The sequence below is a fragment of the Rhopilema esculentum genome, chromosome 20 (assembly GCF_057945365.1).
Source record: "Rhopilema esculentum isolate cy_ngs chromosome 20, ASM5794536v1, whole genome shotgun sequence".
Lineage (NCBI taxonomy): Eukaryota > Metazoa > Cnidaria > Scyphozoa > Rhizostomeae > Rhizostomatidae > Rhopilema > Rhopilema esculentum.
This window is the reverse complement of record NC_142834.1, coordinates 8,711,461-8,738,779: the sequence shown is the minus strand read 5'-3', so window position 1 is coordinate 8,738,779 and position 27,319 is coordinate 8,711,461. Positions and strand designations below refer to the sequence as shown.

Genomic DNA, 27,319 nt, shown 5'->3' with positions numbered 1-27,319 from the left:
ATAATGGTCGTACTTACTTCTAAAATGTTTCTAGTCCATAGAGTTTCTTTCAAAAAAGAAAACAAACAGCGTACACTGTTCAATTCTTCATCAGAATTCCCCATTCTTGATAATCGTTCGCTTCCAGTAACAGGGATACCATTTTGAATATCGCGCCGAAATTAGAGCCCACGCCTTTATTGCGGCTGTGCAGCGTTATTCAATGATGTGCAGCCACGAGAATTCGGTGCAGTGAAATAGGGGTATTTAAATTTCGATCAAAATCAAACAGTCATATAAATAATGCCCTGTCTGCATTTTCAATAAATAGCGATTCAAAGTTACGTACACTTTGCAATTGCAGATAGCGATAAATTAACGTTTCAGTTGCTTTTTAGGCTATAAATAAGTTCTAAGTATTGTCATTAACTTTTGGAAAACATATGATAAAATTCCCACAACTTTCACATAGAATTATCACAACTACACAACAGAGCAAATAAAAAAATTGCTTGTTCTCAAGACATCTGTAAGTTTTCAAAAGGCCTATGAAGCGTAGGCAAGTAAACAGAAAAAGCTGACAATATGTTCAAAAGAAATATATTCTATAAATTTTTGACTTTTTCAACATTGACAACATATTTTTAACAATCATTATTTATAAGCACGTTAAAAGTACAGTACAAAAACCTAACAATGTTAACAAAAATGGCAAAAAATGTCATCGAGATAATAAGAGCCAATAACGAATAAAAAATATTCAAAAATGAAGCTCGGGCTCTTTGCATAAAAGTCCAGCGGATGGGCATGCAAGTCTTTCCAAAACTCTGGCAGATACTTTGTAAAATCCCAAAACAATTTAGAAATATTCACTTCACAAGAAGGGCAAATATTTTTCCCCAAATACATTTGCATTATCAGGGACATACTGAAAACCAATAGAGGTGGATGCGTATTTCTAAATACAACATTAAATGACAATTAGGAGATGAATATCTTACTTCGTTACTTTGCAAACTATTTTCAAAGCCTTTTTTACATTTGAGAAGAAATTGGCTATTCTGCATTACAAACTTTTCAAACTGGCTCAACAATAACCAGTCTTACAACGAATTAAGGAGGAAGATATTTAGGACTTTATTTTACTCATGAACCCAAACAAGTCACTCATGTTGACGATAGAAAAGCCATTCAGTTGCATCAAGCTATTCAGCTTTTTCTCTGTAAGAAAGTAAAAGAAGGTGTTATTTAAACAAAGTTAAAAAAACCTACAGCGACAGCCAAGGAATATTGCCATAATATCTTTAGGGTATCTGGTACTTTTACGCAATTCTTCTAAAAATATTCTTGATCAAGAGCACGTGTTCGCTTACTGTCAATGCTATTTGAACGGCAGAGTCTAGAAACCCAATACTATCTAATACAGAGCTAAAATTGAGATGACGCTGAAATTCAAAATTTCCTCACAGTCGACAAAGACGTTACAAGTTTACTACAAAGAGACTACGAACTAAAAAAAGACTAAAGGTTTAAGCACAGAGGGCATCACACACAAAGCCACATTCTGGTAGTTTATACACCTCTTACAAAAGATGCTACTATACCCCTAGAACTTCACTGACAGTGCCTAATTACAACGTTAAATACCAATAGAGCTAAAATGGCAACTCACCAAAAGGACCTTTATTAGGAACCTTCGTAGAGCCATCGGCTTTGCCACAAAATACTCGACGCAAATAGTATAGTTGATTGTACAATTTGGCTTCTGAATACTGAAACAAGAAACAGCAACCCGAATAAAAACCCCTAGTCTCAGAGTCAGAAAAAATGGAAAAATTGCCATGCAAACTCGCATAAGCAAACTGTTAACATCACTAGGTACAAAAAAGAACACCCTTGTCCATACTTAATGACAAGCCTAATTTTCAAGGATAGCTTAAAAGGTGGCTACTTCATATACTCTAACAAAAGTGCCTTAAAATGGGCTGCAATTTACAAGATGTTCAAAAAACGATAAAAAAAAGATTAAATTAATGGATCGGCTTTGAGGATCCTGTAGAAACCAAGCAAGGACCCTGAGTTGAAAACATGCAGGCAAACTCCTTCCAATGCTAATGTGTTAATCAATCAACAATCTTTCTAGCTGTATTGGTGTAAACAGTATACGTACAATATGTCTTAGATGTCCAGTTTCACAACTTGCACAAACTTGGCCGTCAAATTCTGCCTTCAGACGAACGAGTCTCGTTTTGGTTCCACACATGTAGTCATCACAAAACATGTGACCCTGAAAGATTTTACTCGAAATGAGCAAGTTTAGCATTTATGTGCAAATTTATCCACAGCAAGCAATTCATTCTAACTTAAAGTTTTGCCTTTCTGAGGATCAATAAATATTAAAAAACTACACTACACAAACAATCCTGTTAGAAATGGCAAAAAAAGTTTTGATGCAAAAATCGACTGTTTTATAGTAACATCTCCAACCTTGTAGACTGAGTCAATTAAAAGTTGCACTTCTATTTCGTGTGGCCATGAAAAAACTGTTATGTGCTAAATGAACTAATTTTACATTAGCAAGATTTTTTTTAGTTGAGTTAAAGCTATATCAATTCAACGGTAGTTTCAAACAAATATGTAAAAGCGAAAAGATGATTTCACTCTCTTTTTGAATTGTATCATTCAAGACGTAGGAGTTGGATTGTTATGATCGATCAAGAAAACATCCTCTTCTTGGACTATCATCGTCTAGCCCGACTAGAACAAATCAACTGTTTTCCTCTGAATCTGTTAAGACTCTTCAGGTATATTTAACAACGAAAATAGGCATTTACCTTGTAATATTGATTGATCTGCTGCCTTATAAACATTGTGAGTTTATTCATCAGATAAATTTGGCTGTATTCATTCCTGCATTCAGTGCATTGCCATGGATTCTAAAGGAAAACAAGTTGTAAACAAAGTGACAAGACGTGTGGTAGAAGCCAAAAATTCATGATAACAATGGCTTGTAAAATAAATTCATGATACAAATGTCGGAAGGGTTGATACGTTTGTTTGTAAAGAGGATTATAGCTAACGTTGTTGCAGGAAATAGAAAGGCAGATGATAAAAGTATGAAGGTAATAGGTGGGTACAAACTGACTACAGCAACTGGATTTTTTAATCAAGGAGCTTTGAAGAAGTCGTGTATACCGGGGAGAAATATCAGTCATTAATTGTTAATTAGTCACCATTTTCGTTTTCTCTCGGCGCACTTCGGTGTCTCTGGCCTTCCTTAAGTAATAATTTATCTTTGTTAACGCAAGTATTCTTTAGAGTCAGTCGATCAGATTTGCTACCGCAGCCTTAGAATTACAGTCTCGTGGAGGTTATTGGGCTTGTGAGAAAGGACTGGGCTCAAAGAAACAGATAGCAAAGGCGAAGTACTATTTGAGGACAAGGTAAGCAGCTAGATTTAAGGCTTACCTTCTCTTTGGAGAGTGCTCCTTCAAAAACGACGCTCTGTTTGTACAATTTACAAGAAGCATTCTGGCACTGAATCTCAAATTTCACAACATCCTAGAAAATGGATTTGTGTTATTGCCTTTAGAAAGAAATGCTCCCAAAATACCCATGATTAATTTCTTGAAAATAGTTTTCAGCTGAAATGAAGATTATCCATATCAGATGGAACAATATCTCGCATTGGGCTTTGAAGAGGCTTCTGTTTGTCATGGCTTCGAAATAGATAATCGTTACACACCTTGAACCGTTCTTCTTCTGGCATCAGAGCTTTGCTCGCATGACTATCATCTTCATTTGTGGCATGAGAGGGCCCAGCACTGTAATTTGAAGCATCCAGCCCTGAACAGAAACAGATCGTGATACAATGGGACTGACTCTTTAGTAAGGAGTATGAATACGGATCAAATTTAAAGTTAGATCAATGACTGTTCAATCCATGTTTATCAATTTATGCGATGAAGGTAATTGCTACTCACCAAGACATTCTGCAATGAGGGCTGCGTTTGTTCCTTCAATTGGATCACACAATCGAGATACAACAGGGTGTATTTGGTTGGCCAAATAATAATGATGATCTTTGAAAAAGAAAAAGAACAAACTTGGTAATCGAAATTAGAATGCTTGCTTGTCCTGTTTACAGACAACACTCAACAACAGCTACGGCAATGCTTGTCCTGGTTACAGACAACACTCAACAACAGCTACGGCAATGCTTGTCCTGGTTACAGATAACACTCAACAGCTTTGGTACTGTGTCATTATTTTTGTTCGTTTCATGAAAAATACCTCTTCCGTTACCTCTACCCTAATCCTAATACAATGAGAGTTTAGATATAACATAGACAGAATATTAGCTATATCTTCTTTTCCGCCATCATACGTCACGAGATTCGTGAAAAAACATCCTTTTCAATCTTCAACAATTGTTAAAGCTTTTAGGATATGACGTAGGCTTTCTTTCTTGATTATCATTTTGTTTTCTTAATGGCTGATAGTCATAAGGCAAGCCTAGCATTACCTTGCAAGCAGCAACACAAAAAAACTAATTAAAACTGACGATAGCAACGCAATGAAAAACAGAATAGTAAAATCAAAATTTACCAATCCTGAGATTTTTATTTTTGGAATATTCATCTGGATGATAAGCACGTTGACTTGCTGGAAGACTAGATCCATCCTGAAAGATAAATGGTTACATGCAGATTTAATACAGAAGACATCTATTTACCTCGCAAATACAACCATTTTGCAAAAACGACTACTCACTGATTGAAATTTGTTTCCATAAAGAAATGCTGAATAATGCTTTCTCTCCATTTCTTTAACTCGATTCTATCATCAAGGTTTTAGTTTTAGGCCAAAATTCTGACTAAACCGTCAAACAATGCTTCTCCCAATTTTAAGGACTTACGTCACAGATGATGTAGCGTATAGTATCTCCAACTGCCACCCTCTTGCCTTGACTCATGAGCCTCTGCGCAACAGTTACGTGGGGCAATGACTTCGTGTCTGAGTACTCATCCGGGGCCTTTGCAAGGGCCTAAGTAAGAAGAAAAAGCTCCCGTATCTGACCAAACAATGTCCTGTTAAAATTTGCTTTAAAAGTTTGCAACTAAAAATGTTTGCTTTCAAATAAACGTATTTTTGGCCAATGAATCTTTAGATAATTAATTCATTAAAAAGCAAAGAATTGATTAAAGTTAAAGGCTGGTTATACTACTTGAATAATGACAGAGTAAAAGTTTTGTTTGTTGCTTTATACCTTCGATATCTCAAACAATCTTGCCGGTACTTTATTATCGGTCATTTGCTCTTTCACTAAAAGAATCACAAATAAATATGAGCAATAAAGCAAACGATGAATAAAACAGTTATTTCAAGAGGTTCAGAAACAAGGTTTAGGAACTTGAAAAAGCACACAAGATTAAACATTTCCTTCAGGGCTTTAGAAAGAATCCCCCAGACTGGACTACTGGTCAAGTAATAAATATTTCAGGTAATTGGATCTAATGATTTTTGTGCGAGCCAAATGTACTGTATGTCAAGGACCTTATACGACTTATCCCCTCAATTAAATTAGGAAATGTAAAAATAATGTAAAAAGCAGGCAGAGAACAAAGTTGAGCTTGTTGAACGACCATATTGCAGACCTGGGGAAAGTGACGGTGTTGAGAGACATGCATCCCTTGAATCATTGATCGCCTTTCCAGATTTCCAAATAGGCAGTTAACACAGGAGGTCCTTTACGAGAATGGTGCTTTGAGCTGTCTCCCTAGATGCATATGAACGGCGAGCACACGCGAAACGAAGGTATTCAAGGAGATAATGCCCTAACAAATATGTCTTAGAAGTTCGTTTACCTTGCACCAAGCGTTCGTGGATGTTGTCAATAACAGTATCGCAAGATTGACCAGACAAAATTTGGTTTATCGCAAATCTGTAAAAGAGAAGGATTTCAGCGTAGAATAGTTATGAAAAACACCATCAATAAATGATACATCAAAAATGCAGTGCTGGCTTCAGAGCGGTTTGGATTTGAAAGCAAACAAATATCAAAAGAAGTTCAACATGGAACAAGTTCAACTTAGTACTCTAAAACTCTAAACTCTAAAAGTTATGAAACTCTAAAAGATTTGAGACTTTGAACAACAGTTAGATAGGGGAGTATTTAAGTAAGAAATGGCATTTAAAGAATACACGCAGAGAAAAGTTTTATGAAGCTATAAATAAAAGATCCTTACTCTCCCAGATTTTTGGCTAAATCGCACCAATCTCTTCGCACAACGTCAAGCCCCTTTAACTCTTTGCTTTCAATAACATGACCTGTTTGATGCAAAAATTGTCAGTAATCATATCTGTATCAAACGGGATTGAAGAAGATACTTTAGAAATTAGAATTTAGAAAAGTAGCAATTCAATTAAATGAGTGCTTCCTTCATCTGCTAAGAGCCACTGGAAAAGCATAAAATAATCAAACTAACCGTTTTCAAGTTTTTGAACTGCGAGTGCTGCATACCTAAAGAATAATCAAATTAGATTGAGTGAGAAATATGAAAGACATTTTTCTGACATACATGTGAAATGCTAAATGCTAAAGTTTTTGATGATGCTATCACTTACGAAATTGAGGGTGTGCGGAGCTAATACAGTTGAGAAAGCTTCAATTTATAAAACTTGAGTAAAATAGACTGATAATGACGATACATGTATGGAGGGTTAGAAAACGTAGTTAAAATGTTTCTTCTGTAAATCGACTCCTCGGATTGTATTCTTAACTTTCTTCTTCTCTTTACACTACATTTAGAAATTTTCCAATATTGTCTGCCGCAAAATCATAATTTTTAACGAGCAATTTACTCTCCTTAATAATATAATAAAATAATTGATTAACGTTTCGCCAAGGTTTAACAGATAAGTGCTTTATGAAATCGACAAAAATTACTCAATGCTTTGCCCTTCTTTCGATGTTGAACAAGAAAAGAAAGATCTCCCAAGCCATTTATTTTATAAAGCAAGACTCACTTCTTTTTCTTCAGTAACAGCATTGATTTGTAAATGCCATCAATATCAATTTCCAATAGCTTATAAAGCTTGTTGACCTCATTTTTGATCTGAAAAAATCAAGGTTTGCTAAATTAATATAATTAGCTTCATTTTTTGTGCGTCAATCCTGGAGTCTATGTTATCAAAGACTGCAGCGCTCTTGTCAACATGCTTGGTATTTAAAAACGCAAAGATCAATTCAATATAAGATAATATTCGTTTTTGATTATTTTCTTACATTTCTACAGATACCTGACTTTGAAGAAAGATTAAAAATGCAAACATTACGTAGCTATGTGTAGATCTTTGTAGCATATTTGTTGTCTTTTCTTGTAACACAATATCATTGAAGTTATTATAAACAGGTTTTAGCAGAAGACAGCAAAAATCGTACCTTATTTCCAATTTTGTAAACCTCGTCAAAATCAATAGAATTTGTGTTGATCATGATCGAATCGGTGTCACCATAAATGACGTCAAAATTCAAAGCTTGTACCAAGTCTTTCGTTTTCATGAGGATCTTAAAAACAATTGTCGAAAATGGTAATTAAGAAAGCGTGCAATACACGGCGTCAAAATTAAGTGGCTACAAAAACAGTAAAGGTAATATTTCTACAAAGATAGTAAGTGCTCCCTAAATAAAAATATTCCTGCTTTCTCTAGAGTGTTCGAAGCCGTTTAGAAGGGCATTGCATGTCCTTGGGTAAAATACTGGCGGTTGTAAGTTGCACTTCCAAATGCTTCTAATCAATTTTCCTTGAAATCAAATCACAAAGGCTTCCTAAATCTATACTTTAACAAGCTTTAACAACGTCTGAATAACAAGCTTTATCAGATTTTTATAACTCTAACTTGGCTAGTTGTTGCTTGGCTGACGGCCATTTGTAACTAGTAGTTAATCAAAGTAATGAATGAGAATATTACGAAATAAAATCCCAGGGCATACATATGTACCTCTCTTCCTTTCAGTGTAACCATGGCAGCAAGTGGTTTAGCAAGAAATCTAGAATGGGTGAAGCCAAGACAACCATACATACTGTTTGCAGTTAGCTTCAAAGCCTTTTGGCGTATATCAAACTGCAAGTAGGCATCGGAATCTCGGCTGACAGTCTTCATCATACTTTTCACTTGCTTTCTCCTTTCAACAAGCTTTCTGATTTCAGTTGGCAATATACCAGGTGGCAAGCTAGAGTCAGGCACCTCTGGGATGACGTCATCACCATTCTGATTGGAATCTCTAGTCACAGTGGTGAAGCAGATATTGTACTCTTGGATTATGGAGGGGTAAAGACTGTTGAAGTCGAGTAACAGAATGAATTTGTCGTAGAAACCTAAGATCCAAAGGAAAAGACTCAAAATTCTACAACCGTTTATGTAAAAAAAGTATAAAATTTATAGAATCGTATAAAATTTAATCGTCAAGGAAAATTACGAAACTGGAACAAAGAGAACATACAATTCGGGTAAGGTTTGAAGGGATCTGGGGTTTGAAGGCATGGTTAATGAAACAAAACACGACTTTTAGAACTCTTGGAAATTTATCTTCTTGAGAACTAAACTTGTACGTCTTAATATTTGTACAACCTTAAACACTTGCACTAATTTCAAATGAAGTTGTCTTTCCAAGCAAAAATACAAGTAACCGCAGTACTGTTTTCTAATTATTTTTTATATTATTTTTTATGAGTTTTATATTTCAAAATCAATGATAATACGATTGGAAATGCAGAATATGAAATATATATACACTTTTCGAATTTCGTTATTCAGTATAGAATATGAAATATGTAAAAATTTTCTGATATGAATAGATTTGCTGATGACGCCAGATATAAAAGATGTGACGGGTTGCAATCTAGAATATCGACTTTATGGAAGCTTTCCTGGTATTTTTTACAGAAAGCAAGAAAAGAGCTCTAGGCTCACCTCTTTTAGGTTCCAAAACCAAACCACCAGCATACTGAGGCTTTTTTCTACCCTTCGCCTTCTTCGAATCTTCTACCAGTTCTCCATGCTCGTCGAAGTGGGCCTAAAAGAAGTGTTATACAGTTCAGACAAAAGATGTGCCCATAGCAATAATACTGACTGGCATGATCAGATGTGGTATTCAACAGATGTGCATACACCTTTATCTACCCACTCCATACTACTACATCATTTTTCGGGTGAACAATACAAAAGCTCTCTAAAACGTATCGAATATTTCTTTATTTTTTTCTACCTTTCTCTATTTAACCACTCATTAAACACGCGCTGTAATAAATCAGAGTCAGTAAATTAAAGTTGAGGCTGACAGTTCTTAATTTTTTCGAAAATCTAATGCTGGATTGTTTTTAATTTGTTCTTAAATTAATAGGGTGTAAACAGCGCGATTACTTGCTTTTTCGCTCTAGGGAGGTATTCAGGCCTCATTTGCCAACAAAGTGAATGAGACAACCTTTATTTGCCTACAAGTTTGTATACTCACCGAAAAAACACCTACACATTGCTAAAAATCCTCTTTTCTGAGATGATACGTTGTTCAAAATTTCATTTTACAGTAGCTCAGCCTCAGCTTGTTCTTAATTTATTCTTAACTTTTGATCAATTTTGAGGCTCGTGTTCTTAAGAAATTGTTCCTATTTAAAGAGTGTATGGGTAAAAATGACATAAATTCAAAATACCTCGTGTTTCTTCGAATAGCTTTTGTCGGGACAAATGTAGTTCCTGAAGAACAGAACAGACACTCAGCATAAAATGCTTGAGAGAGAAAAATCATACTAAAATAAGATTGGGATCATAGACATGTGCAAAACGGCGGTCATATCAAGACAAATTCTGGAGAACAGTGAGAAATTTAAAGTCTTTGACAGGCTTGGAGCAAATATACATATTATAACAGCTAAATAAACCTTCATTAGTTTATAAATTACGTAAAAAATTCTTTCTGTTTAAGTTTAAGAATTCAAATAATCGACACCTTAAAAATTCTACGGATAACGAACACATAATTTGAAAATATTTCGATTAACAAACTTCTGTGTCCAAAGAAAATATCTGAAGAAAATTAAAAAAAATTGTTACTTACTCTTTTGCGAATGCATGAAGAAGGAGAAATTCGTTTCGTTCAGATCTTCCACCTTGCAAGGTTCGCGACTGGAAGAGAAGTGGAAACATGTTCATTTTATTTTCTTCTACTGACAACAGTTACCTCACTTTACAGATAGTTTCTATCGGCTTGCCTGGTGTCAAGTCTTCTAATTTATACAAGTTTTAACGTATAAAAAATCATAGGAGTTCATGATATCTTTAAAAGGAGACCTTTTAAAGGTTTGTCTAAGTTTTGTTAATAATCCTAAACCTTATTAATAATAGTAATTAAAATATTATTTAATATAAAAAAATCAAAATAAAAAAACTTATAATTTGCAATCTTCAATAAAATCATAAAAGAATTTTTTCAAAGAAAATCTTACCATAATATTGCCACAGACGCCAGTGATTTGGTAAGCTAGTGGGAGTGCCTGAAAAATGGTTTTAAATTAGTTAGAGTTGATTTTCTATGTAATAATTCAACGGAAATGAAGGGTTATCCATTATCAACAATTTAAGTTATTAAAATTCAACCATGAACCTTTATGGCTATTCGAATTAACAAATTGAAAAAAGTGGCAAATTTTGGTAAATATAAGAAGAAAACGTAAAAGTAAATTGGAGGGGGCACCCGGGATTGAACCAGGGACCTCTCGATCTGCAGTCGAATGCTCTACCACTGAGCTATACCCCCACGCGCTAATTAAAGGAGAAATTTCAAGAATTGACTTAACCAGCTGATTTGGTTATAAATCTGATAATGATAACATAGCTAGATAAATACCGAAACCTGCGTATTTGAAGTTATCACAAGAAATTTCTTATAAATATAGACAGATGGCTTTGATACGTACATTCAACTCAAAAACAATGCGGAGGTTGTACAAGGAGTCCATCTATAAAAAAGAAATTTTCGGTGCTCAAAGTCAACAATAAAATTTTGACAAAGTTTGGCACATTGAATAAATTTTTTAAGGAAAATAGACGTAAGGGAAATATATTTACAAAATCTCAGTGGCTTTGAATTATTTCTTAAAAATATTTTTGATTTGCTTCAATTTCTTGAATTTTCTATCAGATGGTAAAACAATAAAAATGTTAGTTCCTTACTTCTTCTAAGTTTATCACATTAATTGATTTTGCTGTGCTGTGCAAAAATTATCTTAAACATAAAACAAATAATAAACTTTTGAAACAAATAAGCTATTTCGTAAGTTTCTCCTTTCTTAATTTGAAAAATTGTCCAGGCAAGAAGTACTCAAAACAAAAACAAAACTATTACACAAAGTTGTAATAATATGATGATTATTAGCAGCAAAAATCACTAATAACGAAAATTAAAAGAAGCCTGTGTTGCACTATACATCTTCATGCATTTGCAGTCAAAGGAATTAGCTGAAATTCTGAAAAAACACCAAGGTTTTTAACTCAGATTCGTTAATTTTCCTTACCGTTGTTAAGTCGAGAATCTTTAGCAGGTCTCTAGAATTTCTGAAAAAGAAAACGATTGAATGATAATAAATATCTTTATAGAATCTAGAAAGAATCTAAATCTAGAAAAGGTAAGAAAAGGTAAAGAGCAAACATTTTTTATAGAAGATATAATAAAGCAATGAACTGAAATGCTAGAACATGTAAAATGACAAGTAGAATGAACGAGCGTCATTCCTTTGATCTTTCAGGTATCATTTTCAATTTTCGCTATTTGATATTTGCTTATTCCGAATGACACTGTGTTAGAAAACAAGTGGTTTGAGTCAGGGGATATTGTTCCAAAGGTCTTCGGTTCAAGTCCCTGGCATGGCCAAACTTTCACTTAGAGTGACGAGAGGCACCAGCTCCCTGTTAGGAATCACCAGGTGTAGTCACATCGAGAGAAATGACCAGGACACTGCTCGATAACCGCAGCTTCGCAGTGTCCTAGAACTACCTTTGGAAGGTTGAAAGGTTACCTCTGGGTCACTATACAAACTTTCTTGTTAACAAGGATTTTCAAAAAATGAATTTGACAAAAAATCATACGTTATACGTTAAAAATATATGTCAATAACCTCATGTGGCTTGAAACCTCGTCAACGTCAACTTTCATTCGTATTGTCTTATTCAGAACAACGTAGGAAAGCTCTGCAAAATGAATAGAAAAAAATGAGATGGAACAAAACAAAACAAATCAATAAAAAGTCAAGGAGATTTCTACTTAACAGTATCCTTCTTTTGAACTGGGCTGAACTATCGAATCAAGCCTACAAATTGATCCACTATAAACTGATCTGACGCTATAAATACCACGTTTTAATTAGTCTGTGAAATTTATGTTAGCTGTTTTGTTATTGCACGGTGAGAAAGTTCGACACATGTTCAAGTGGTTAAATACAGGAAAACCAAAATCAAAATGAGAAAAATAATATAGAAGCAAATGACACACCAGACTTTATCAAATGAAACACTAGATTTGTTTTTACCCACCTGCGAGGTCATAACTTTTGCATCTAATCAGTTCTTTGGCACTGATCTTGGTATCACAAATCAACCTCCCACAAGCAATGTTTCTGTCCCCAGTTTGAAATCCTTTATGGCCTTGGTTGCCCTGAAAATATCAACCAACAAATAATGAAAATCAAAACCATGACAATAATAACCCAATGTATCAGAGTTTTGAAACAATCTAAGTTATTATTTAACAGAGTCAACATAACAATTACACTAAGGTCTTGAAAAATAAGTGGCCGCATATCCGAATGTTGGATGGATATGAAGTTAGTTCGATAAAAGAGAAGCCTAGGTTATCGGACTTCGCTAAAAGAAAATACATTCTATCAGGCAAGATATTTCTATAAATGGAAATTCAAAGAATCATACCGAAAGCTTTGGCAGATTTTGTCTTTTCAGTCGCCCCAACTTTGACCAATGAGGCACTTTGTTTGCAGCAATTCGATGAAGGATAACATCGAAATCAAAGCCAATTATATCATTTCCCTAAAAAAGCAAAGTCATTTTCGTACTCTAAAACATAATTATTATTCTGCTATAGAACTATCATAGGTAATTTATAAAAATCTTTACACACGCTCAGTAATTTGACCAGGCATTGACAAATCTATTTTTGGACACATAGAAATAGCTTATATAAAAAGTGACTAAAACAATTTTCAAAGATAGGTATCGGCTGACTAGACGAAAAAACTAAAACTATGCTTTAAAACAACGTACTGTAAAAAAATTTGCTAAATGGAATATTTACAAAACTAGTGCTGCAATTTTTGATGACCATAGCGAGACATATCTTACCACAATGATGTCAGGATCAATTGCTTGAATTCTGGCCAAAAAGAGGGCAAGCAGTGACCGCTCAGACGTACAGGTTTGTATCTTGCGTTGCTATGAGCGAAATATGCGAGGTATGTTTAGAATCGAAATATGCCATGGGTCATTCTTGATATAATCAAAGCTGAATGGAAGATACGTTGAACTGATGCACAGAGGCTTTCAATTGATAAACGCACTCTACATATCGTGCAAGAAGCGATAGCATTTCACAACATCCATCAACGCTAAAAACAATCATTATTGGAGAAATTCTTGCTTGACAAATTACAGCGATGGACCATCACTCTGAGTTGAAAGAAGAATTTCGAGTGCTAGAAAAACGAAAGGAGTAATATTAAACTAATAACATAACGTACAACTGACAATAGAACGTAAAACTACATACCTCTCGTTGGATTACACTTTGGAAGTCGTATGGAAGGACGAATTCTGTTGGCTTCGTAACCACTACAATAAAAGACAAACAGTTAGACACTGCAATGATACATTGAATTGCAAATGAACTGCAATGATACAAAAAAGTACTTTGAATTGCAAATGCTATGACAATATATCAATACAAAATATTAGTAAGAAATGAATGAAGACAAAGAAAATTGAAAATGATAACTAACAAACATGCCAACTCTGTAATTCCAAAATGAATAGGTTTTTAGTGGTGTCTTTCTTCACGGAATAGAGAACAAGGCTGATAGCTATGAAAGCAGCAATTTCACTGTATTCAGTAAAAAAATAAAAAGAAAAACATACAACAAAAGCATTGATCAAATTTGTTTCCAGGGGCAGCCTTGTCCAAGTAGAAATGGTTGTGGATAACACCGGATAGGCCCAAAATCTAAAAGGGATTTCGAAAATTTGTCATTGGTGAGAAGACGAAATTAAATGAGCACAAGTAAGAGGGAGTGACATTAAAAAGGAAAATGGTATGCTCCCTCGACGAGTAGTCAATTCAACATTATTTCATCAACTTTCTTAGTTCTTCAAAATTTTCAAGGGGAAAAGCTTCAAAAGAAAGGGCGCTACAAACACTTAAGGAGGCTGTTTAATTTTTGGTATGAAGACAAGATTCGATGCCTTGTTTACAACTTTTTCTTACCATATTTCTGTCTAAAAAATAAGTAGCAACTTCACAAAGGTTCGTTTTGGTAAGGTAATCAAAGGATAGCACTGGTCTAGTTATAAGTCTTCAGAGCACAAACAATAAAAATTGAGCAACATAACATGAAAATCTTTTATGAAACATTGAATTCAATAGCTTTCCAGGCATGATAAGAACTCAAAAGTTACATGGGGTACCTCATGAACATGGGACTTCGAGTTTCTCACTGTCCGCGTTGCAAGGCTCAGTACAGTCTATAAGTAAGAAGTACTAGAATATAATTTCAGTGCAAAGAAAAAAAGGTGGCAACAAAAGCAATACAGCACTGGAGTTCTGCATATAACGTAAAAACTAATGTTGTCTTCTAAGGTCCATAAAAGCTTTACAACAATTATTTGCAACTCTTTGTACGTAAAATGTGTGTCCCAGTGATTCTAAAGAATGCCTGCTACCCTGAAATAGAATATCCAGGAACTTTCAAAATCAAAGTACTAAAATCCCAAACTTTATTGCTTACAATCTATTAACTCAAAGACACAGAAGAAAATTGTTTTCTTCGAAAGATTATAAACCTCAACAAATGGGACAGTGTTAAAAAATTATGAATCATTAAGGCAATCATGGGCATAAAAATCAGCTATATAGGTGCAAGCAGAAGAAGAGGGTTAAAACAACGGAATGGCAACTGGCATTGAGAAGGGAATTTCAATACAAAGTGACCTGCAATGCTAAATTCAAAATGCAATCGCCTGAAAGTCACAAAGAGGCTGTTCCACAAAACAGACAGTTTGGTCTGAGATTTTGCGGAGATTTTTCTTCAAGCTCGTTGAAAACATCAGACAGGTTCAGTTCAGTAACAAAGTCAATAACAAAAGAGATCATTGCTTTTACTTAATTCTTTATGAAGGAAATACAAGAAAAGTGCCACGAACCAGTTTGGGAGCAGCAGATTGCTCAGCAGAAGTGGTAATGAAGTCAGGCTTGCTGACCAATGCCTTTGAAAAAGATGACATAGATACATCGTTATCATGACGCGGGTTGTCAAGGGAAGCTTAGAATGCAGACTATCTTCCTTTACATGGATTTGAGGAAGGTTTTAAGGTATTTGGGTTAAAACACACGAATTGGCTGCCGAATTACAAAAGGGGGAGAATGTCTAGTAAGATTTAACAAAGTTTAAAACAAGCATTGCTAATATATATTTTAAAAGCTTTGCAGTTGATTATATAAGCAAGAAATTATGGCTTGAATGGTAGAAAAAGGATACAAACACAACTTTGGTGACTGAATAGCCACGAAAGTTGGACATAAAATTAAAACATAAAATTACAAAAGTTTTAACTCTATTTATTCAAAAATGGATACCAGCTAACACAAATACTTTAATGGGCATAGCTGCTACACAATATAACCATTAAAATCAACAAAACCATTGAAATTCCAAAACATAAAAGCACAATGTTTGCCAAAGTAAACTTTAGGATTGCAACAAGAATTAACGAACATAAATCATTTTGCTAAATCGAATCAAACTTTCCCTAAGACCGGTATTAATGACTAACTAGTATAAAGTACAATTGATAATATTGAGGTAGTATTCAGTCCACTTAAATTTACCTCAATTTTACACCAACTAACTGGTTGCTTTGGAACCTCTATGAAAAAAAGAAAGCATGCAATTATTACTGGAAGATGAAACAACGTCTGGATACTTAGAGACAAAAAATGAGTTAACAACAGCCTAGTTATCTCTATTATCGAAATGTTAATATCAATTTCTTCCAGTCTGGAAGGAGATCGATGTCATAGGTAAATACACTTTCGACAAAGAGGTCAACGTCAAAAATTTTGTGAAACAACAAGCAAAAGAATTCAATTTGAATCAAATATTAACGGCAAAAACCAAGGAATCAGATTCATCAAGCAATTATGAGATTCAAAATTTCTCAAAAAGTCAAATCTTACGTGGGTATTTGATATCAAGCCAAGAGGGTCCTTTCAGTTTTCTTCCAATTACTAAATGCTCTAAGCTGAAAAAGTTCAAAGGAAAATACAGACAAATGCATAACGGCTATTTTAACAGTTTTACAGAAAAATTACGATGCTATTTCTGTAATCTAACAGACAATCTAAGAATCATTTACATTTGAGGCAACACTGGCACAAATAAAGAAATCTTTCATCTGAAAACATTCATATGAATTTGAGCAGCAAAAAATGTTTTTGAAGGTTCCTTTACAGTATTTTTGCTAGACTTGCTACCACTTTTGAAATTGTCATACCAAAGGCATTACTTAACACTAACCGGATTGAATTTATTTTTGTCCCTTGGTTCATTACGTTAAAACGGGTCAATCCCAAAACTATGAGAAAAACGCAACAAACCTTGAGGTGTTAGTTCCAAAGATGTGGCTGAAAGTGCTACCAGATTTATCTTTAGGAATCTGCGGCTGATCTGCCTGAAAAGTATGACAATTTGTAACACAAGAATCTAACAAATCATTAAACATCAAGAGCTCTCAATCATTATTTGTTCAAAGATAAAAAGCAAAAATGCTTCTTCGAGTCAATAAGATATGTAGCCACTGCTCATAGTAAATGCTGTATATCATACAATTATAGATCAATAGTTACTTCTATTTTGAAAAAAATTAAAACGTTTGCCTGCATATATAAAAGAATAATTAAAGAAACTTCTAATAGGACTTACTGGATACAGAACTTCTAGGTAATCAGACTCCGATGGAACATCTGGAAGCTCGAAAGCATATTTCATTTTCGTTGCCTGGAAAATGAAGCGAGTTTGAATCATATGAAAAAGCCGATTGTGTAGCGAGAGGAATAATACAGAAACGGGTTCAAATATGAAAATGGCTGTGGCCGTCTTACTGACCTTGCATTTGAAATTCATTATTTTCATCTTTGTAGCAATATTGTTGAATTCCTGAAAAATAAAAAACATCAATACAGTAACCTAATATACTAATGCGATGTACTAAAAACTTAAACGATACCATCAAACAGCATCATAATGATAATAAAGGGATTCATAGTTGTACTAACCTCGTATACATCTTTCATGGTCACCTCTTGACTTGTTTCTTTGCCACTTTGGTCCAGTTTCTGCAATAACAAACAATCGCACATAAAATACAGATACATAAAAGGAGGATTCAAACAAAAAACCATGGCGGATTAACACGACGAACCAGGGACGATTTTCATACAAACTCGAACAAGCACCGAAAAAAAATTGATCACGTCTTTGTGCACAATACACGTTTACGTTGTTGTTTTTGCCATTTCAAAAACGATTTCATTTTTGCCAAAGAATAAATTACTGCTTATAGCTGTGACATGTCTACCCCTCCCTGCAGGAAATACAAATTAGAAGCGCTGAGTAGAATTGTGGCATTCAGCCAGATTTTGTTTGATATGTCCGATTCAAAATATTCAGATTATATATCGGTCAGCACATAATACTTGGACAGAACCGATAGCCAAGAAAGAGATTTTCTACAGTTTTGGTTAAAAAGATATTGGGGATAAATAAGAAAAAATAGCTCACGTATTTCCTTGGGAGTACAAACAGTCTTCTTTCTATATTCTTAACAGTAACACAGCAGCTGAAAAAATGAAAAACTTTATAAAATCATACAAACGGTATAAAATATAAATAACAATCAGCCTTGTAGTTTCCTTTCTTTTTGGCTTTGGGAAATACCAAGTGATATTTACGTTCTGAGAAACCTGTAAATTTATTGAACCATGCTGGCCTACCATACACGTGTCTTGCTTTCGCAACACTTTGATCAAAGCGTAAAAATAAAAATAAATATAATTTCGTGCGATGCATGAACTAACCTGACATGGGATGCCGCAGAATCAACAAAAACTTTTCCAAACAAATAGACCGTTCCTGGTTAGATAAGGAAAATATAATCATCAGGGCAACATAAGATTGGTAGCAACCTCGACATTTCTGATAAGATAAAGGCGATAGTGAATAGAGGCAAAGAAAAAAGTTATTTTTACGAGAATCTGATTCAATACACCAGCTCATCAAGGAAAATATTAATATTTTTGGGTTGAAATAATCCTCAAAAAATTAATCCTTTTTAAATAATTCTAGTTTAGTTCCATGCTAATTAAGTTTTTATTTTCAATTAGGAGCGTGCGAAAGCACTGATTGCGCTTGTATTGTCCCAAAAATTTCACTAATTCCGTCCCAAACAGTTATAAGCTGACAATTGTTTCAAACTTTCATTGGGAGAGGAAAATACTTACGAAAAAAATTGCTAGTAGACGATCTTATTATAACAATTAATGGAACAGAACTTTCTTCTTAAGGGAGCCGTATAAATTAAGGTCTCTATGGCTTTAGACGGGACAACTACGGATAATCTCAAATTTTCATCTATTTTCTAAATTCCGATAAAAGAAAAAAAGATTGTCTCACAGCAACTTGTCCAACAAAAGATAACATTTCCTATACTGGCTTTGTGATTCAGATAAGACTTGTTTCCCAGATAAGTGGTGTTTAATACTTACATTGAAAACCTTTTAATATATCAATGAATAATTACAAAACTACAAAAAAGGAGGTAATGGAAATACCAAATAAAAAATATTTTAATTAGCAATACGATTACAGATGGTACTAGACGATTTAGAAGTCAATTTACAAGACAAAGCAACAAGAGTCTTGATCGAGTAAATCGCTCCTGCAGCCAACAAGAAAACAAACAAAAACATACTGCGTCCAACAACAACAACAAAAACATAAATAACAACTAGGATGAGAGAAAAAAGGGGGCATTCAAAGAATCTGTTGGTAACATTGATGTAACTGATTGTGGTCAAAATAATATTCTTCTTTGAAGTGGCACTAAAGCTATCATTGCAAAAGGGTAGAAGCGTGAGCAGGTCTCCCTTAAAGTCTAAAGCCATTTCAACGAAAACAGTAAACTTTTAAGGACATTTTAACTAATACAGTAAACTTTGGTATTGCCGAAAATTAAGTCACCTGGTTGATGATAACTGTCTTCGTATGCGTCCAGCATGAAAAACTTGAGAACTTTTTCTCCTGCAAATATAACAATCATAATTAACACAAAGCATGGAGGTTTGGCATGTCTGATCATCTTTAAACATTTTTTAGATAGGGGAAGAATATAGCAGGGTCCTTTCTTAGAATACAAACTGGGGAGGCGACTGCCCCTTCAGCATTGACGACTTTCCATTATCTCAAACAAAAGATTACTTTCCTCCTCTTTATATACACAAAAAAATGTCCCTTCGAAAAGGTTAAGGCAAACAAAAATGATACTATCTGAAAAATAGCGCATAATCGTTGAAGCCTTGTTTTTATAATGCTATTTTTCATTTGAAAACAAAACATCTTGAAAAGAATAGGTATCTACATCAAATTGACGTCCAAGCTATGTTTATGTGAACTTCATCAACATTAGTATTAGGCTCATAGCAAAGGGCTTTGATACATACATGAAAACGTTACGATAATAATAGTTTACTACGGTAACACATCAGCTGTATTCAGCAAAGTTTAATGCAGTTGGTTTATTATAGGGGATTTCTTCGAAAAAAGAATACATTGAAAAACAATTTTTTAGGAAAAAACATCTCTTGAAACATGTACTTACCGTCCACATCCGTTAAAGGAAGTTGAGAAGAGTCGACAGTTATGTTCGTGAATGCCTTTAAGAAAGAAAAAAGATATTGTCAAAAAATCACATAATAATCTTTAAATAACATTAAATCTAATTAGCGCCTAGAGTCTTTTGCATGCTTCACTGGAACTTCATGCTCTTATAAAAACTTAGCCTGTTAAATGCTAACAAATTTCATTGGCTCTTTAAAATTTTCATTGGTTATATCACGTGAAAAAAGTTTAAAGATTGTGATTTGAATAAAGAGACAGCAAAGCTGGGTATTCTAACACTAATACTCATGCAACTTTAACAATACAAGATAGCTGAAATGGTTATGGTGCATACCTCATCTCCTTTTTCCATTTTGTTCTCTTCCATCACCTGCTCCCAGGTCATTCGAATGCCTGAGATATCGCTGAGAAAAAATTGCTTTATACTCAATAGATCAAATTCTATTCAATAGATCAATTCGTTAAAAGATAATTATTATCTAATGGACTCATTGCTTTGTTTAGTTAACTGTTCAAAGAGTAATACTGAATGATATTAAAAATAATGGATTTAATAAATAGAAGTTCACTTTAAGCATACGCAGATTTCAATTCAACAGCAGATTATGCGTGCAGTGGCTTGGAAGCATCTGGTAAATGACCAGATGAGATATTGTGAAAATCATTGCTATATATGTGATGAACATTTATACAAAGATACATAAAAACCTTAATTTCTTAATACTAAGAAAAAGCAAGCAATTGCGACATCTTATGACTGAATTGACTTGCGAAATTGACATCAAACCAAAACCACTTTCTAGTAGCTTGAACTGATTAAGTAGAGAAACAATTAATATATACAGTGCTGACCTTTCATCTTCTATCTCTTCCCGTCGAGCAGCCTCAGTCTTTTTGGGCTCTGCAATCTGTAACATCAATTGATAAAGACAATTGTAATAAACCAAACCTGAGAAAGCACAATGCGCCTTGATAACGGCTTTTCACAGAGCAAGTGCCTGGTGACTCTCCTTTAAACTTATGAAGGCTTCAACCATGTCTTCAGAGATCAGAGCGCCAGTGAATATCAATCAACATGCGGAATATCGAGGATCAGTTAAACTATCTGTTACATGGCTTATGATAGAAAGACTAACACTACACTTCGCAGAAATACTTCTGAAAAAGCTCAATATTCATGTGCAGTACATGGTCACCGGAAATAAGACTACAGTTGAAGTTTAACACTAAACATAAATTTCAAAGAAATTTATATCAATGCAAATATCAATGCTAACTATACAAAAAAGGACAATTACTAAGTGAAAACTTTTCCTAATCAATTTTTAAAAGATAATTAAATGCTGTCGGTGTTTAGAGCTTGTGTAACTTGTTAAAAGTCATCCCTGCTTGCAAAACAGTAACAATGGGATTGAGCTTTACCTTTGTTATAGTTACAAGTGGATTTATCTTTACCTCATCGATGTCAATGTCATCTTGAATGTCCAAATCGTTTGCCAAATCAAAATCTTCTTCCAGTTCTTGCTTGATTTCTTTTTTAACAGCTTGGTTATCCAAAGACTCCATTTCTAAAAAAATTTTACCAACGAATAGTGCAAGAATCCATCACCTTTACACAAATCACCAGATTTATGGTTTATTGAAGATCCTTCTGCACACTAACGTATAATGCAAGATACATACTAAGCAATCAGAAAAGGCAGTAGCAAGTTGAGCTTATTCTCTATCTTTATTTAAAATTTGGACTAGAGCTCAATATGTTCACATTTTCATCTGTAACTTTCAAAAACATTCATTTTTTTCAATTATGTCAGTTATTCCACAAACATTTGTAACTCTAGCAGTGGCATAACCAGCATTTTTTAAGAAAAACTGCACAGTTAAGCTCAAGAAAAAAATTTCTTTTTCTCTCTGTGTAGTTGATATCTAGACCAGTTTACCATTAACCCTTGTAAATCCAGATACTAATATATCTGGTTACCCCTACAGAACAGTTCACAAAAATTTCCTAAGTGCAATTACCTTGGTCTTCTTCTGTAGGCATCAAATCAATATCTGCTTCTTCATTTCCATCATCAACAATTTCTTGCTTTATTTTCTTCAATGGAGACAAATGCTTCTTTGGCATTGCTTCTTTGGGAACTCTAAATCTTGTTACTGGTCTTGTTTGACTGTTGTTTGCCCCTTCCTCCTTGAATTCAAATTCATTCAAATTAAAAATTAAAAACAAACATAAGGTGTTATGTTCATTAACCTTTTAGAATATTTATTCACTTGGCCAAGGCAATTAGGAGGAAAAAATTGAGCCACACGGGTGTTGCCCGACTGTAAATAATGCACTTGGTCAGAATCAAGCTTCAGTTTGCAGCATAAAAAGGCAATGATTATCTACTGAGCCATGTGACTTGATATGACTTTTGAAGCCACCCTTGGAAATCTTCACCATTGCAAATGTAGTTATTTTTTCTGCTTTGGCTCTAAACATGATCCTTTCTCACATATAAATACATACAATATTTTGACAGGCTTGTTACCTGCAGCCTTCTTGGCACTGGTCTCTTCTCAAACACTGTACGTTTTGGGGTTCTGGTGAGAAATAATAACCAAAATATAAAATTCTATAAAGCACAAATTTTAAAAGTAACAGGCATTATAACCTTGATATTTCTTCCAAGTAGAGAGATGCTTATTAGGAAATATTTTTACAAATGCCTTGCTTCACCTATCTCTTCGAATTATCATCCGATTTTGGTATTCAAGAAAGCATTAAAAAAAGGATTGACAACAATACATGGCAAATGATAAATGGGAGGAAATAAGAGAAACCAGGCCTCTTTGTCTCATGTGGAAAACTTCCCTTGCCAACGTGTCACAAAATTATTGGCATGGGTTATTGACCAACCCCACAAATTCCACCAAAGTGAAGTTCCTAATGAATTAGTATTTTAAAAATTGATGGTTATCACACATTAAGAAAATCAAAGGTAATTCAGTAGCAAGTAGTTGATACCCCAATATCCCATTCGGACATTTTTTTAAAAACATTGTAAGATAGGTGATCATCCCCGTAAGCTCATCCTGTTGGCTGTTTGTCACCCTGGATAGAAACACTCTGATAAATATCAAGATTAAAGATTCTTTCTTTCTGTACAGACTTTAGGTTTGACTGAGGGACTGACTCGTTGATTGATGGAGTGATGTGCAAAGAGTCATGGGTCCTATCACCAGTTCTTGTCATTCATGGGAAGTACCCTTCAGAAAATGTAATAATTTTAGTTGCATTGAATGTTTAATGCCATAGCAATCCCATCTTAACATATTGTCCATATCCAAAGATAACCCGATAGGGGAACTTACTTCTGGAAAGGTTTCTTGCTTTCTAGTGACTTGTCATGGGGCTTTGATGTCTATAGCGATAGAAAAATTAACATTGATTAAATCTGAACAGTTATGAGGACATATAAATATAGCATTTGTTGAACAAGCTGAACATCTAGATTATTGTTCTGATCACTTTATGAAAATTAGTTATTTGGTTAAGACCCCCTACGCATTAAAAGCTATAAAAAGGTCTGGATTTGGCCTATCCAAAAGAAGAATAGGATTTTGAACATAAAAACAAATAAAGAAGTGGAATAACAGAATAAATAAATTTTTCATACTGTGATGTTCTGTAGAATATCATCTAGCACATTATCATTGTTCACTGAGACATCTTCCTGTTAAAAAGAAAATACATTATTTATCAAGATATAGTAGCCTCAACATGCTACCAGAAATGCCTAAAATTTCCTTGAAAAATCAATGCTTTCTGGCTGTTGATCATTATTCCTCTTTGGAAATGATTTGAACTAAAAATGATGGACTCATCCTTTCCATTTTTACCAAAACTTGTTTTCCACCAATTTGAGGCAGATGGCTTAAAATATTTTTCTCTTTGAATCAAAAAAACAATCTTAAAATGACTTTTTGAAGCTCCTGTATCAACTAAGAATGTTACCTCTTTCTTCACTTTGCTTTTTGCCCGAAACAAGGCTGTGATCTTGTTTGAGTTCACCTTTGACTTAGCATTCTCCTAAGGGAAAAATGAACATTACCTATCATTAACAAATAACCTTGCGATTAGATGTTCCAAAAAATATTTGCCCATCTTACAAGATAATTGCTGAATTTTTATAGTAGATCTCCTGAAAGAAAATTAAACCATGACATAAATAACGTCTTAAATTAACAAGACATCATTGCTCAAATTAAGACCACTAAAGCATAAGTAGAATCTAACTACCTACCTTTCTGTCTCCTTTCTTTTTATTTGATTCTTCTACAACACAAGAAAAATGATTGTGTAGAGCTTTGATTATAATTCAAATTGATGACGGTCCAACTGTACAAATCTCTTATTCAATGAAACCCTTCCTGAAAATTAATGATAATTTGTGTGAATAATCAACAATAAATATGATATGACTGTCATTAAAAAGTTCATTACCTTCAGGTTCTTCATTTGGGTCCTCATCAAATACTTCTCTTCCATCATCATAATAACCAGAGCCATCTGAAAAAATAATCTCAATCTATTAGTTGCTTTGTATGCATCAAATCAATGAAACATACATTTTACAAACTTTATTAAAAGGTAAAAAACTTTTAACTTTCACATAACAAATGTTGCATACATTTTATTCAGTAACACAGTGTTTCTTGCAAAAATTGACCGGTGATTAAATCAATAAAAAGTCCCATTTAACACTTCTTTAATTATCAGATTGTATGAATTAGAAGGAGTGGAACTTGAATAGAACTCTATGATATTAACATGTGTATTTTCTTAACTTGTGATACTAATCAAATATTCTAAGGACTTAAGGCAAATTTTGAGAGTCAATACCATCATCAACGATCCAGTTTTCTTCTTGCCTCTGTCTAACAATATTGGCATATTCTTTTTCATCCACCTCTTCATACAAGCTATCTTTTTCACCGACCTGAAATTAATATTATGGGCAATGTACCACTTAAACACAAGGTGTAAGTATTTATATCAAATTGGAAAGTAATCTAAATGGCAAGAGTAACTTTTAACAAAGTCTTCTAGACAGCTTTTCAAAATGAAACAATGTTTTTTTACAAATTTGATTTCAAGAACAATATTAATTTTGCTTCAATGTAAAATAAATGACTTTTAAAGACTGAATTTCAAATGGATAAACAAGTCACCTCATAAGAACTCCTCTCACCAGTCTCATTATATTTTCTGAAATTGATAGGAATAGAAAAAGTAGATTCAAACTATTTGATTTGCAAATTGGCAGAGAAGATAGTAGACATTGTGTACAAAAATTTGTATTACATATTAAGAAATGATGTAATACACATTCTTGAAAGCATTCAAAAAGGCATTTAGATCCTTAAGTAAAAAGTTCCAAGGATGGTTCAGTGGCTAGGGTCGCTGAGTACAGATAGGAGAATCATCAGCTCTCTGTTAGAAGAGTCATCAGCTCTCTGTAACATGGGCAGACACTTGATTAAATATTTGGGGGGTAAGCCTATTGTTTTGCTCTGAAATATTGAGGGCGACCACCCCTCACCCCCCACCCCCCCCCCAGATGTCTGCCACTGCTCTGTAATTCCAGGTGTAGGAATCATGAGGTGTGGTCACATCAAGAGGAAGGATCAGGACACTGATCCATAAGTGTAGCTTTCCAGTGTCCTTAAACTACCTTTGGAAGCTAGGTAGCAAGCAATACAATACAATACATCCTTCTGCATAGATATATAATACCTCTATTTACTCTAAATTAAAAACTATAACAAATAATAATTAGAGCATCACTTTCTGGCAGAGTTCATTTAAAATACTATAAAAGCCAACCAATCCATGACAAATGCTATGCTTCCCTATGCTCTTGTTCATCATGACTGTGTGCAAACAAAATAAAAAACTTCATATCTATGTTGTTGGCGGTTTACATATCAAAAAAAGAAAATCTAATAAAAAAGTTCCATTATATAAAGAACAAATTTTTTGATTTAACGTAATATTCAGAAGAAAAAGTTTTTACTTGATTTGATCTAGTGCCTTTCTAAATCCGGAAGACTCTTTTTTATTTCTTCTTGATCTTCTTCCTAAAATTTAAAATAATTTTTGCTATGCCAACAAAATTGTAATTTTCAAGGATTTGTACAGATGACTTGTATATCCTTGTAAAATGTTTATAATCAGATACAAAGCCATCAGATTGAAATGTACATTGAATGATGGAAAACATTCAAGCAGAGCAATGGTTTAATATTAAATGAAATATTACAGTATTTTGGGCAACTTGTGGGAAGTCATTTTCCAAGATAAGCTCTTCAAAAGTTGCATTCTGAACATACATGGACAAGGCAGCATTGCTTAAATGTTGTTTTTAAATTACTGGACACCCCCTCCCCCCTCCCCCCTCAAAAAAAAGAAAAGCAGCTGAACATCCAAAGAAAACTCGGGGGGCTGGCAAAAAAATTAACCTGAAAAAATTCTAGCAGCATCGCCATGGCCCAGTCCCATAATGTGCTTGTGAGGCAGTATACTTTTATATGATCAAAGGATGCCACAGAAAAAATGCAATGAGATAAATTTAAGTTTCTTGACGTTCGTTCAAAAAACTGTCGGTATACCTTGTTACTTCACGGCAGTTTTCATAGGTTACAGTTTTGGTATTAATTTTTTATAGAAAAGCATTTCATAAGAGAAAGACCTTGTTAACTGTACTGTCCCTAAATAATTGCTTCGACTAAAGCACAATCCTTCGCAAAAAAATAAAATTCAAATTCTTTAAAGGTCTAAGTTCTCTTTTAACGAGGAAACGCACGCTAAAAGCGTGATTGGACAAAAGCACAATAATGCCTATACTTAGGCTAGACTAAAACGACAACATTCAAGGACTATTGTTGACAAAAAATGCGATCAGATTGTCATTGCTCATCAGATTATGCAAATTATTAATTTCACTCGCTGTTTAAGTAATTTTAATTCAAAAATATTCAGGCAGAACAAATATCAGTCAAATACCCGTGCTGGATTGCTCCTCTGGAGGTGCCATCTTGGATACTTCCAGCATATGGATTTT

The 27,319-nt window shown here is 34.0% G+C and overlaps 1 protein-coding gene and 1 non-coding gene across 2 annotated transcripts; both read right to left on the bottom strand.

Annotated features, from left to right (window-relative positions):
* Positions 1 to 563: 563 nt before the first annotated feature.
* LOC135687092 (DNA polymerase alpha catalytic subunit) lies at positions 564 to 27,319 on the bottom strand. Its single transcript, XM_065203547.2, has 54 exons — positions 27,262 to 27,319; positions 26,273 to 26,336; positions 25,428 to 25,464; positions 25,099 to 25,195; positions 24,700 to 24,765; positions 24,500 to 24,531; positions 24,211 to 24,285; positions 23,873 to 23,929; positions 23,568 to 23,617; positions 22,745 to 22,796; positions 22,233 to 22,401; positions 21,666 to 21,778; positions 21,063 to 21,118; positions 20,545 to 20,614; positions 20,191 to 20,245; positions 19,554 to 19,613; positions 18,392 to 18,446; positions 18,096 to 18,153; positions 17,591 to 17,650; positions 17,421 to 17,471; positions 17,238 to 17,312; positions 16,913 to 16,986; positions 16,493 to 16,557; positions 16,145 to 16,182; positions 15,460 to 15,522; positions 14,725 to 14,781; positions 14,179 to 14,263; positions 13,814 to 13,875; positions 13,390 to 13,479; positions 12,961 to 13,077; positions 12,568 to 12,688; positions 12,153 to 12,225; positions 11,553 to 11,592; positions 10,956 to 10,997; positions 10,485 to 10,532; positions 10,097 to 10,164; positions 9,693 to 9,735; positions 8,956 to 9,058; positions 7,984 to 8,360; positions 7,424 to 7,549; positions 7,009 to 7,097; positions 6,468 to 6,502; positions 6,228 to 6,309; positions 5,847 to 5,923; positions 5,249 to 5,304; positions 4,898 to 5,026; positions 4,588 to 4,663; positions 3,963 to 4,061; positions 3,725 to 3,825; positions 3,448 to 3,540; positions 2,814 to 2,915; positions 2,150 to 2,266; positions 1,652 to 1,751; positions 564 to 1,200 (listed from the first exon to the last, which is right to left on the bottom strand). Exons 1-54 carry the CDS (start codon positions 27,308 to 27,310, stop codon positions 1,109 to 1,111), a joined length of 4,341 nt encoding a protein of 1,446 aa, XP_065059619.2. The 5' UTR covers positions 27,311 to 27,319; the 3' UTR covers positions 564 to 1,108.
* Trnac-gca (transfer RNA cysteine (anticodon GCA)) lies at positions 10,724 to 10,795 on the bottom strand. Its single transcript has one exon. It is a non-coding gene; the product is annotated as a tRNA-Cys (tRNA).

Excerpts from the sequence above, each read along its gene's own strand:
- LOC135687092 (XM_065203547.2), bottom strand. The coding sequence starts at position 27,310 with ATGCTGGAAGTATCCAAGATGGCACCTCCAGAGGAGCAATCCAGCACG. Across the intron at positions 12,689-12,960 it reads AAAATCTGCCAAAGCTTTCG|GGCAACCAAGGCCATAAAGG; the intron begins GTATGATTCTTT and ends TGATATTTTCAG. Across the intron at positions 1,201-1,651 it reads TCCTAATAAAGGTCCTTTTG|AGAAAAAGCTGAATAGCTTG; the intron begins GTGAGTTGCCAT and ends ACTTTCTTACAG.